This window comes from Bidens hawaiensis, unplaced genomic scaffold, assembly GCF_021521415.1.
Source record: "Bidens hawaiensis isolate Kalapana, Puna unplaced genomic scaffold, B.hawaiensis_p1.1 tig00011475_1, whole genome shotgun sequence".
NCBI lineage: Eukaryota > Viridiplantae > Streptophyta > Magnoliopsida > Asterales > Asteraceae > Bidens > Bidens hawaiensis.
In genome coordinates this window covers 855,377-867,796 of record NW_027491898.1, presented here as the reverse complement: position 1 = coordinate 867,796, position 12,420 = coordinate 855,377, and the positions used below count along the sequence as shown (strand labels likewise).

The window sequence follows — 12,420 nt, the reverse complement described above, 5'->3', positions numbered from 1 at the left end:
TGCAGCTGATGTAAAGAAAGAAGAATACATGGATGGGGTAGGGTTACTAAGCAAAGGGTAATACATATTTTACTTAGTGAAGTTGGGCTTTTCAATTAAGCCTAAATAGTGTATGAGTAGGGCCTGCCCAATTAGTTGACAACTCTTCAAGACGTTCAGCATGGTGTATGGATTTTAGAAGTTAGAACATAAAATTGTTGGTAACTTCAGGACTACTATTTATATTAAAGGACTATTTAATTGTTACATATTTAACATATATGCCGTTCAATAAAAAACAATATTTAACATAAAATCTAAACTTTTATTACTTTTCAACATATTAAATACTACATATAAATATTTATTTATTTATATTATATATGACGTCATCCGGGTCAATATCCGGTCCGACCTCCCGGGTCGTTCCGACCCGTGACCCGATAAGACGTCCGGATCGATGTCTGGTCCGGATCTGAAAACATTGGTTGATACCAAATCTAACCATCTTTGGAGGTTTTGAAATGATTCAGACCACATGTAAAACACAATCGTGCTAAACATGTATGTGTTTTTCCACCTCAAAGTTACCATGCTAAAACACAATAAACTGTTTTTTTTTATCAATACTATACTCGTTTTAAAGATAAAAAAAGATTGTTTTTATGATGTAATTTTATTAAAAAACAGCATCCAAGAAAATGAATACAGGGCTATTGCACCTCTAGTTTAGATGTGAACCTCTAGTTAATTTTGATTAAATCTAATTGAGAAACTAATTTATTCAATTTCATTCTTTGTTTCCCCTCCTCAGATCTAGCAATTTCGTGATTATTAATTTATTAGTATACTGATGCAGCTCCCCTTTGGTTATTCGGTCACTACTTTCTACCATCGAGTGATTTCCATTTACAATTGCCTATTTCAAATGAAGAAAGTAACTATAACACCCCGGTTCGGTTAGGGCTGACGTGTCACTCGATACGGTTATTATAAACATTAAAAACGTTTTCATTAAAGTCTTAACCCTAATTTTTAAAATCGCACAATGGTCCAAAAACATTAAATTAAAAGTTCTCGACAAAACGACACAAATAAAGTTGTTTTACTCAAAAGAAATTTTATTAAGTTCCTCGATTTCCTACTTCTAGCCTTTTACTTTTACTGTCTTATCACACATTCGATCAATCCCACCCTTCGATCATGGTTGGGGCTAACCATGCTGCACAACTCACCCGCCGGTAATCAAATCGAGTCGAATACGCGCGTAATAAATCTTAAAACCAATTGTCAAACAAATCAGCCCCAAATGGACCAAATTCCCATCTTAACCTTTTCATACATCATAATTATGTCACATGAGTTGATAGGGTTGACGGTTCCTTTTTACAACTCTCAATTTAACGTTTAAACGATAATTCGTGCACCGCCGACTCGATTGACCAATCACCAACCAAATCAGCCCCGAGTATCAAAAAAATAATTTTCCCACAGCTCTTAAACTCCCCTAGGGCCACGGAAACTGATTCGGTTGGTCATTCAATCGATTAACGCATCAAACTCAACAATTGCCAATTCTATACCCGGTAAACCCTAGTTTTCGTATCAAAATCAATCGACCGACCTAAACACCTTCAATGTATATGATTTTCACGTATGATGTACTACACATACCTAGGAGGATTTTGATGCAAAAACTTCACTCAAATCAGTCCCGGAAAAGCTCAATTGGACAGCCACCCGGTTAGCCTACAACAAGTCGTTTTTCGATCAATACGCGTAATTCAAAGGTCAATTAACGTGTAAGAGACATGGGGAATCATAAAACCGACCTGGAATTGAAGTTTTTACGGATCAAAGCTGGCTGGACAGAAGAATTTCGAGCAGGGGGGGTCTCTCTTCCGATCGGCCGCTAGAAAGGGTTTTAGGGTTAGGTTAATTTGTTTTATGATATAATAAAAATAGTTACATCCAAGTCCCTCCAAATTGAAGTGTAAGGCAAAATGGAAGGAAAAGTTAAGTTCTTTAACGTACTGGGATGACGTAAAGGCTTCCGAGAAACGTCGGTTAAGTCCCGAGAGTTATACATACTTTACACGCGCTAAATCATTAAACCGGAAGTTGACGAGTGTTACAATCCTAGTTAGAAATAAGCTAGTTAGAAATAAGGTACGGAAATGTAACAATATTTTTGTTCTAGATTGATATTTGGATCAGAGACAATAGTGTTTGTGTGGTTGATTTTCTAAACTCTGTAATTTGGAGGATAAAAAAGATTATTTGTTAAATGAAAGATTGATCAATTCGTTTTAGAGATGAAATTGGACAGGGGGAGTGGAGATCAAACAATACAACGCCTTTATATACTGTCTTTCGTCAGTTTCATTAGACTCTGTGGACATGTGGGATTGGGAATGTGGAGATGCTTTTATGGTTAAAGGTATTCGATCATACCTCGATTGGAGGGAATTATTTGAAGCTCATTGCTTGATGAGATAATATAAATTTGTCCTTGTGAAGGTGAATATTTGAGTTGGCGTTTGCTTCGGGATAGGCTTCCAAGTCTCTTAATGGCTATTAAGAGGCTACCTTTTAATGGTTCATAGCCTCTTAATGGTTAAGAGGTAGCCTCTATACCTTTTAATCATTCAGACTTAAGCCTACCTCTTAACCATTAAGAGGTAGCCTCTTAATGGCCATTAAGAAGCTAACAAACAGCCCCATAATCTAAGCTCAAAAGGCTTAGATGTTCCTTTCATGTTGTATCTGTTTTGTTCAAAGTCGATGGAGGTTTTAAACCATGTGTTCGAAGAATGTCAACAGGCCGTGTTAGTTTGGAATTCGATTGGTCAATGGTTGAAAATGGTAATCCCTTCAAACAAAAGTCCTAAAGTTTAACAGAACAATTGGTGGATTATTAGAAGAGCACGGAACGTGTCTGGTTATGGGTACCAAAATGATTTCAAAAATACCATTTTATCCGATTGTTCGTTGTCTATTTTATGGATTTCTTCTCGTAATTTCGTATAAATGTAATATGAATTACATAGAGTGACTTAAAAAACCTCACAATCATATATTTTGAACCGGGTTCTATATATAAATTGGTAAAATGATCACATGCTTTCTGAAGAGAAGAAAAGAATCTTATCATAAACCTTGGTTGTGGTGCCGTCTTATATTATAATTGGAAATTAAAGATGGAAGAAATTATCGACTTCTTTCAATCGGTGGATACACCAACACGTCACCGCCTCCAATACCGACGTCCTTTTCCGTACACGAATCTTTTTCCATTTTTTTCTCAACTCTTGCTTCTCCCTTTCATAATCGAATACACATGCTTATCTTTTTTTCTTTTTTCTATTTGTGCATCAAATCTACTGAAAAGAATAGTTAGAAAATATTATTTGATTGTTTGAATGTATGCCATATATAATACTACTTCCACTTCAATTTTTATTGAGTACTGACACTAAAATATGAAAATATGGTTGTTCAAAAATTTCGTGGCTTGTGACTTGAAAAAAACTTGAATTTACACGAGCTGGCTCGGCTCGTGGCTCGGTCTTGATTCAAACTCGTTAGCTAGCCCGTTGTCTTGTTTAGATTAAACCCTAAATTTTAATATATAATGATAATAGCCTACTAGATAAGAAAACAGTAATAATAATAATACATATATTATACAACTCGATCTTTAGAACATTATATATAAAAAAAATAACAATAAAACATAAAATGTTGAAAATACTCTAGTTCTTTTTTAACGGCTAATTTGGATCACTGACGAGCCAATGAATCACCAGCTCATCTCCATTCTCCGAGTACCAAAGACCACCCTCAGGATGAAACCCAACACATATGAGAAAACTCACTTGCCTAACTTGAAACCTTCTATATTTTGTCATAAGTGAGACTTGAACCCAAGACCTTCTTTTTTAAAATTGAAGTTTTTTAGTGTCTCACCTCTAAATTGTATAAATTCTTTAGTTATAAATTTTATATAAAATGTTGTTAAAAGTTATACTCGTCTTTTATATACCAATACCTGTAAAAAAAACATAAATAAATAAAATTTTAAAAATTAATAAAAAAATTAACGAGCTTAACTCGAGCTTTAAGCGAGCCATGTTTAAGTTTGATTTTTCAGCTTGATAAAGTTAACAAACAGAAGTTGAGCAGGCTCATTTAAGTTCGAGATCGAGCCTGAGCTCACATTGGCTCAGCTCGATTATAGCCCTATACTAAATTAATAAATGCTTCTGTATGTTACAATTTTTTTTTATGAAACTAATGTAAATTGTTTTCATTTATACAGCTTTATTAGATGCCTTATTGGTTTAGCACAAAGCCTCGTAAGAAACATGAATTATTGTTCACTATTTAATAAAGTTTATTTCCATAATTGTTTGCGGTGGAGGATGGGGAAAGGTAGTTAATAAAGTTTTTGACACTTTAGAATCTTTAATATCCGCCGTATGTTTGCTTATGAATATGAAATACGAATGTCTAATTGTCTATAGATTTGTGAAATTTTTATGTAAAATAATTGTGTGCTCCAACCGGCTCAACTGAAACGTCATGAAAACTCTCACATTTAGGATTCACTATTTTTGTTAAAACACAAATAAAAACTAATATGTGTAAAGAAAAATGAAATAAAGCAGTAATATAAAAGGCTGGGTTGTCTCCCGGTTACCGCTAGTTTTGTTAAGGTTTTTAGCCGAACCGTTACCTTATTTTGCATTTCTGACCTAAACGGATTAAAATTACTCTCAAAACAAAATTAAATTAAGTTCAGAACAAAATTAACATTCAAATCACTTGTGCTATTTTACTCTCATTTCATGTTCAAATCAAAATTGAATGTGATATCAGGGTCAATTGATGATTAGTACAAGATTTATATTGATTTTATTGATCAATTCTGGATCATAGTTCGGCAATTTAACGCCATGAATCTTCTATTTGTGTTCAGTTCAAAATTGGCATGATTTAACATCTTCCGATCCAAAAGTTTAGGTTAAAGATCAACGTAAAATACAAACTAAATCGAACTGATTCACGCAGATAGTTAATAGGATGGAAATGGAATTGAAGAAATTTACAATTTTGTCACCGCGCATTATTAAAATCGATGGTGTAAGAAGTCACGACGTGATGCTGATAAACCCTTATTGTATTAAATCTTTCACCTTTTTTTTTTGTAAGCCAAAGCTAGCTAGGTTATCAAAATTAGCAAAGATGCAACAGGTGACCGGGTTTCAACCCAGGAACCTGGTTAGGAGATTTGGAGCAAACCATCAGAGCATGACTTTAAACATGTTATCCAATTTACAATGCGACACTAGAAATGTCTCTAATTACATTGCGACACTAGAAATGTATTCCATTTACATTGTAATAGAAGTGTTCCCGATTACAATGGGGCACGAGAAATGTCTCCACTTATATTGTGTGTAACATTCTCAAAACTTTGAAAAAAATAATTTAACTATAAATATGCAGGGACTAAACTTGAAAATTGTGCAAGTTGACTCCTAGCGGACCACCGTGAAATCCCCAACGGTCCTTCGCGTAATGTCGAAGTCGGATCAACTGAGAGTGACACGTAGCATTGAGTCTCTTGTTGGCAAACTGTCGGCTGCGCCGCTAATGGTTCATCGCGACTGTCAAGTTATCTATTTCTTAAAGGGTTTGAAGCGTGTCGGGTGATGCATCAAATGGCGGCAGGATGGACCGCTGTGGACCCCCGACGGTTCGTTAGCGGACTAGGAAGTTAGCTATAAATGGCGAGACATGGTTGCATAATTGAAGAATTCACACATCCCATATCATTCCTATTACCTTGGAACTACACTAAGTGTTTAGATAAACGTGCCACGTGCTTCGTAAAGCATGCCATAACAATTCAAAGTTGTTATTCCGATCCCTCGAAGTTTGTGCCATCGAGTTGGAGTCGCGACGTTGTTCTGGGTCCTGACATATCATTCCCTGACACCTGACGTGTAGTAAAAGTGTTGCCCGATCATTTCCAAATTTGATAACCCAAAGTATTCGCGTTAAGGTGGGGGTGATGATTAAGTAAATTCATCATCTAGGTTTGACCCTAGTAAGATGTATAGTCTAACCTTGAAGTTTTAAAGCTAAAGGTTTTACATAAAACGATTTTGAATTGACAATATTTCTTCTAAAGATAGAAACATAAAATTTAAAAGATTGAACATTTCTTCTAATGAAAAAAACGTCAATATCAAAAGGAATGATTTTATCGACTAAAAGTCTAAATTAATATTTAAAACATTAAAAATATTTTATCAAGGTTTAAAACTATAAAGCCAAACATAGAGTGTCTGAAGCTAGATTGTACAACAATCTAGATAATTGATTAAACTATTATTTTGAACTATAGGTTTGAAATAATCATTGAGAGGTAGAGATTAGTTATAGAATGACCGAACTCAAAAAGGTGAACACACCCAACTCTTTTAAAGTATTTAATCGAGTCATTTAAACAAAGCCAAACAGTTTAGATGGGATTATTGATCCCTAAAGTTTAGGCAAGATATATGTTTGTCTGGATCCATACAAATGTGGTCACTTGGTAGGCATATCACGACACGCTTAGCATCATGTCTCTGCTCATTAAGCCGGTTTATAGGGTTGTTAGGGCTTGACTATGTGATATACTTGGTACGTGTCACACCCCAACCTAAGGCGAAAATGTCGGGGCGTGATCCAATTGCTCATAGCTCGAAGATACTATTATAATTATAAATGACAATATCTAATTAATTATTTTATTCAAATAATACACACAATAATCAAATACAACAAAACCATTCAAATAAATAAATATACAATCAATTAAATTTGAGTTTGTCTTCAATATAACCCTATGGTCTTTCTAAGTATCCATACTTCAACTTCAAGCAACCTGCATATGCGTAGAAAATGGAGTTTTGTCAACAAACATGTTGAGTGATTTTACCACCAAGTTTGGTGAAGATGATGAAATTATTATGCGGTGTTGGCTGCTATTTATATACTAGGGTTTCGTATTTAGCTTTTCATAATGACATTTAGCCCCTCATTAATTATCTTTAACTTTCATTAAAACATCGATCAGACTCCTTTTAATTTATTTAATATTACAAAACTTGGATGTTGCATTGGAACCACTTCTTTAGTTGTTGAGAAGTTTGTAAATCACGTTAAACTTCGTTACCTTTGCCTCATGTCTCCCCATTTTGGTGTTAACTTCTTGTTGGTACTATATTCCTTGTCCCATTCTTTTGAGAAATGTTAAGCAATGCGTTTCCAGATGTAGATGACTGATTATCACCGATCATGTGATTCGAACATGGTTTCTTCTTACAGAGTCCACTTTGTGGTTTGGCGAATAATTGTGAACATTGTTTTTTTCTTCTCCTTTTTTTACGATGCTATTTATATTTCATGAACAATTTCGGGTTGTTGTTGTTTGATTTTGAAAATTTGTTGATTCTAATCGGCGAATAACAAAAACGTAGGATCTAGTTGCGGGTATTAAACTTACGAGGTGGGATCATTCGGATTGAATGAGTTGTATTTGGCAAATATCAGTCCCAACTTAGCACTTGGTTGGTAGCGGTCCCAACTAAAGGTGTATTTGTTTCCAATGGTCCACGACTAACGAAATGTTAACTCCGTTAGTTTGATGCTTACAAGGCAAACCTAGTTGTCAAAAGTTGCTTACGTGACAGCTTGCATGGCATGTGGCTCTTTAAAAATATTTTCAAACTTGAGTTTCCAGTAAAGAACCCAAACCTTCCTATCACTATGCCGTCAGAACTATTGATAACTATTATTATAAGCATTAAAGAGGAATGTTTTTATCAATATCTTTGCTCTTAAAGCATTAAATAAAAAAGAAAAGAAAAAAAGCCAACTCCGGTTATAAAAACGCACGACCAACCTCCTTGTAATTCGCAACTCCATATTGATTATCAGTTTAGTATCATCAATCCTCTTTATCTCCACCCAACTCCCAAGAACGAACGAACTTACTTGCATTCGGTTGGTCTTCATGGCCTTGCTTTCTGATCTTGTCAACCTTAACCTCACTGATTCCACCTCTAAAATCATTGCAGAGTACATATGGTATTCTATTCTTCTCTACTGTATGTATTTTAATTTTAATTAATTCATCACCATACCATGCTTCATAGTTGTCTTAATAGTTTTGTTTTCCAAGTAATTTGGGGTGCTGAAAACCGGGATGAGCTTATTACCGGTACCAGCATGGGTACCGAAAGTTATTATAGTACGATATTTGAAGGTACATCAAGACAGATTAGTACCGGTGATGTTGAGAGTATTGATCCCGAAAAATGCAAAAAGCGAATTGGTACCGAAAATACTGATACGAGGGGTACAACAACATTTGCTGATCCCTAGTTGAAAATTATAAAACTATTAATAATAATAATCATTGGTTCTTGAGCTCCTCTGTTCTTGGTCCTGTAATAAAAAATGAAAAGTGTTAAATTAATACTTTTGTGTACGGAACCAGTCAAAGAATCCAAGACTATGCTTACTAAATTAGTCTTATAATCTTTGAGATCATAATATTAAGGGATTAAATATAATCTAAAGAATTTATGTTTAATCCCAATTAATTTTTTATGTTAAAAAAAATAATTTCTTGTGTTATTTAACATCTTATTATAACTAGCGACTTTTGGTGTAAACAGGATTGGTGGATCAGGCATGGATGTTAGAAGCAAAGCAAGAGTAATTAAATCTGTCATTCATGGTTATTATAATTTATAACCAATGATTTATTTAAGCTTTATTCATTTATTTAAACTCAATTTATTTGTGTTTTTTAGACACTTTCGGGTCCGGTGGATGATCCGAAGAAGCTACCAAAGTGGAACTTTGATGGGTCCAGCACAGGGCAAGCACCTGGGGAAGATAGTGAAGTTATTTTATAGTGCGTACACTTTTTATTTTAACTTTAAATTTAAATAATCACCAAAAGTTAGAATATATTTAATTTTGTTTTTTGGACTAATATTGTGGATTTGATTGACGAATAAAACAGCCCTCAAGCCATTTTCAAGGATCCCTTCAGAAGGGGCAACAACATATTGGTAAATTTTCAAGAATTTCTATATATTATTTGTATATTTTATACCAACGCAAAACGGGCAGATCGGGTGGGGTAACGGGTCGTTACCGGGTTGGGTCAAAATGGGGTGGGTTCGACTAGGGTTCTTAGCGGCTGGAAATTGGACGGTTTGGATTGCATTTCTGAACCAAGCCGGTAGATACAGTTTTGGGAAAACTAAACCGTCCCGGCCGGAATAGTTGGGTTGGCCGGGCCCACGATTTTTTTTTCTTTTCCTTTTTTAAACATGAGTTCTAACATTTTAGCTTCAAAAGTTTACGGAAATGTTAGGTTTAAAAAGTAAACCTTTTACTTTTTGATTATTCAAAGTTTTACTATAAATAAGAAAAAGTTTAATAAGCATGAAATATGGTAAATTAGTACCACACTTGGATAGAGCCCGTCTGATAGACGGGTAATTAAAAAATAAAACAAAAAAGTTAAATTTAATAATATACATAATAACATATCTTACGGATTCATAAGACAAATAATTTTCTAAAATACATAGATTAGTAAGAACAATTTGTATTTGTATTTTAAAAGAAGTTAAAATGGAAAGTTGTGAATAACTGAATATATACCAATTAAGATAGAGAGAAGGATAACATCAATTCATTCTAGTTGAGTTGGTAAGCCACACACATTTAAAAATAAGGTTGTGAGTTTGATTCTCATCAACAAAGTATTTTTGATTTTATTATTCATAAAGGGGAATTGTAAAAATGGAAACTCTTAAAAAGTATACCTTTTAGTTTTTGATTATTAAAAGTTTTACTATAAATAAGAAAAAAGTTTAATAAGCATGAAATAAGGTAAATTAGTACCACACTAGGATAATAAAGGGAGAATTGTAAAAATGGAAACTCTTAAAAAGGAAACCTTTACTTTTTGATTATTAAAAGTTTTACTATAAATAAGAAAAAGTTTAATAAGCATGAAATAGGTTAATTAGTACCACACTAGGATAGAGCGCGTCTGATAGACGAATGATTAAAAAATAAAACAAAAAGTTAAATTTAATAATATACATAATAACATATCTTACTGATTCATAAGATATAAATAATTTCCTAAAATACATAGACTAGTAAGAATAATTTGTATTTGTATTTTAAAAGAAGTTAAAATGAAAAGTTATGAATATATACTAATTAAGAAAAAGAGAAGGATAACATTAATTCATCCTATTATAATTATTTAGTTTCTATACATGGAAAAGTTACATTATTATTTTAAAGTTATATATATTAAAAAATTATGTTTTTATTATTCAAGCTGGTTACAAACACTAAACCGTGATAATAAAGCATGTTTGGGATTGAGTTTGAAACACCTTATTGACTTATTGGTTTTTTCAAAAAGCTAATAAGTTAAAAGGTGTTTTGACCATTACAAAAATCCTTTTTATTTTAGATTTTTGAAGGGTCAAAAATCTGTTTTCTAAAACTCAAATCCTGATATTTCAAAATGGCTTTTTAAAAAAGCCAATAAGACAATAAGCTATTTTCAAATTCAATCCCAAGCATGAAGAATGCTTTCGTAACAGCTTAAAGGTTTTTGAACACCCTTAGTTTCGACCAAAGTGGGTACGCGCCATAACGGATGGTCAGATGGTTTTAAAAAGTGGTGAATTTGGTTTGGGTTTGAACTGTTCTGTCCAAAACTATAAGTGCCTTGTGATTGCAGCTCTGTACCAGATTAATAAAATTGACGTATTATTATTATAGGTGATGTGTGATGCTTACACTCCAGCCGGTGAGCCAATCCCGACTAACAAAAGGTATGCTGCAGCTAAGATCTTCAGCCACCCGGACGTCGAAAAGGAGGTTCCATGGTACTTTCCAAAAGTGTCTTTTTTTTTTTTTAATAATTTACTTTAAAAGAATGTAATTGAACTCAATATTCAATGTTTTCCTTATTAATAATAGGTATGGAATTGAGCAAGAATACACCTTGTTGCAGAAAGATATCAACTGGCCTCTTGGTTGGCCTCAAGGTGGTTTCCCTGGTCCACAGGTAATCAAATCAATCATCTTGTTCATAAATGCAAATAGCATGATCAAGTTTTAACTATAAATATTATTTCATTTTAGGGGCCATATTATTGTGGTATTGGTGCTGATAAAGCTTTTGGTCGCGATATTGTTGACGCTCATTATAAGGCATGTCTTTATGCTGGCATCAACATTAGTGGAATCAATGGTGAAGTTATGCCCGGACAGGTAATTCTTTTAAAATGTTTGACCCGGACCCGACTGTTTATTTTCTATTCGCAACCTTATAAATTACAAAAAGCTACTTGATTGTTATATAGTGGGAATTTCAAGTTGGACCGGCTGTAGGTATCTCTGCTGGTGATGAACTTTGGGTGGCTCGTTACATTCTTGAGGTATTGTGAATCTACTATTTGTTTTCGTTTTATTAATGCTTACCTTGTTGGAATAATAATCAAGCCTTTGTTATCCTAAGTTTATTGTATTATTAATTAAATCCTAAGTTTATTTATTTGTTAATTAGGTTAGTTGAATGATAGTTAAGGGTATTTATTATAGTTAGTTATTTGGTAGCCACATAACTATCACCCTTGTTAGGATATACATAGTTCGATTAAGAATCTTGACATCGAGGTTTTGTTTTGTTCAGAGGATAACCGAGATTGCTGGAGTGGTGGTTTCATTTGACCCCAAGCCGATTCCGGTCAGTTTTGTTTCAATTTTTTAATTTAAACCATGCTAATGATGTAAAATCTTGAACAGGGTGACTGGAACGGTGCTGGTGCGCACACAAACTATAGGTAAATCAGTATTTTAGATTTACTTAAAGCATGTTTTCTCTGTTTATTCTAATAATAAATTCGTAACCAATTAACAATAATCTTTTAGCACAAAGTCCATGAGGGAAGAAGGCGGGTATGAGGTGATCAAGAAAGCTATTGAGAAGATGGGTTTGAGGCACAAAGAACATATTGCAGCATACGGTGACGGGAATGAGCGTCGGCTTACGGGGCGTCATGAAACCGCTGACATCAACACCTTTATATGGGTACACCATGTCACATAAACAGTTATATTATATAATTTCAATAGTTTGTTTGATATTGTATTTTAATTGTTTGTGTAGGGTGTTGCGAATCGTGGCGCGTCTATTCGTGTGGGGCGTGACACGGAGAAAGAAGGCAAAGGGTATTTTGAGGACCGAAGGCCTTCGTCTAACATGGATCCGTATGTGGTGACCTCCATGATTGCTGAGACCACCATTCTGTGGAACAAATAATGAGTTTG

At 33.9% G+C, this 12,420-nt stretch overlaps 1 protein-coding gene across 1 annotated transcript; it reads left to right on the top strand.

Annotated features, from left to right (window-relative positions):
• Positions 1 to 8,035: 8,035 nt before the first annotated feature.
• On the top strand, positions 8,036 to 12,420 carry LOC143538154 (glutamine synthetase cytosolic isozyme 1-1). Its single transcript, XM_077031768.1, has 12 exons — positions 8,036 to 8,124; positions 8,718 to 8,757; positions 8,856 to 8,959; positions 9,071 to 9,119; positions 10,867 to 10,973; positions 11,068 to 11,155; positions 11,233 to 11,361; positions 11,454 to 11,528; positions 11,783 to 11,836; positions 11,896 to 11,933; positions 12,022 to 12,181; positions 12,260 to 12,420. The coding sequence occupies exons 1-12, from the start codon at positions 8,051 to 8,053 to the stop codon at positions 12,410 to 12,412; spliced, it is 1,071 nt and encodes a 356-aa protein (XP_076887883.1). The 5' UTR covers positions 8,036 to 8,050; the 3' UTR covers positions 12,413 to 12,420.

Coding starts and splice junctions, on each gene's coding strand:
- LOC143538154 (XM_077031768.1), top strand. CDS start 8,051: ATGGCCTTGCTTTCTGATCTTGTCAACCTTAACCTCACTGATTCCACC. Junction 11,837..11,895: donor TTGACCCCAAGCCGATTCCG/GTCAGTTTTGTT, acceptor AATCTTGAACAG/GGTGACTGGAACGGTGCTGG. Junction 11,934..12,021: donor GGTGCGCACACAAACTATAG/GTAAATCAGTAT, acceptor ATAATCTTTTAG/CACAAAGTCCATGAGGGAAG.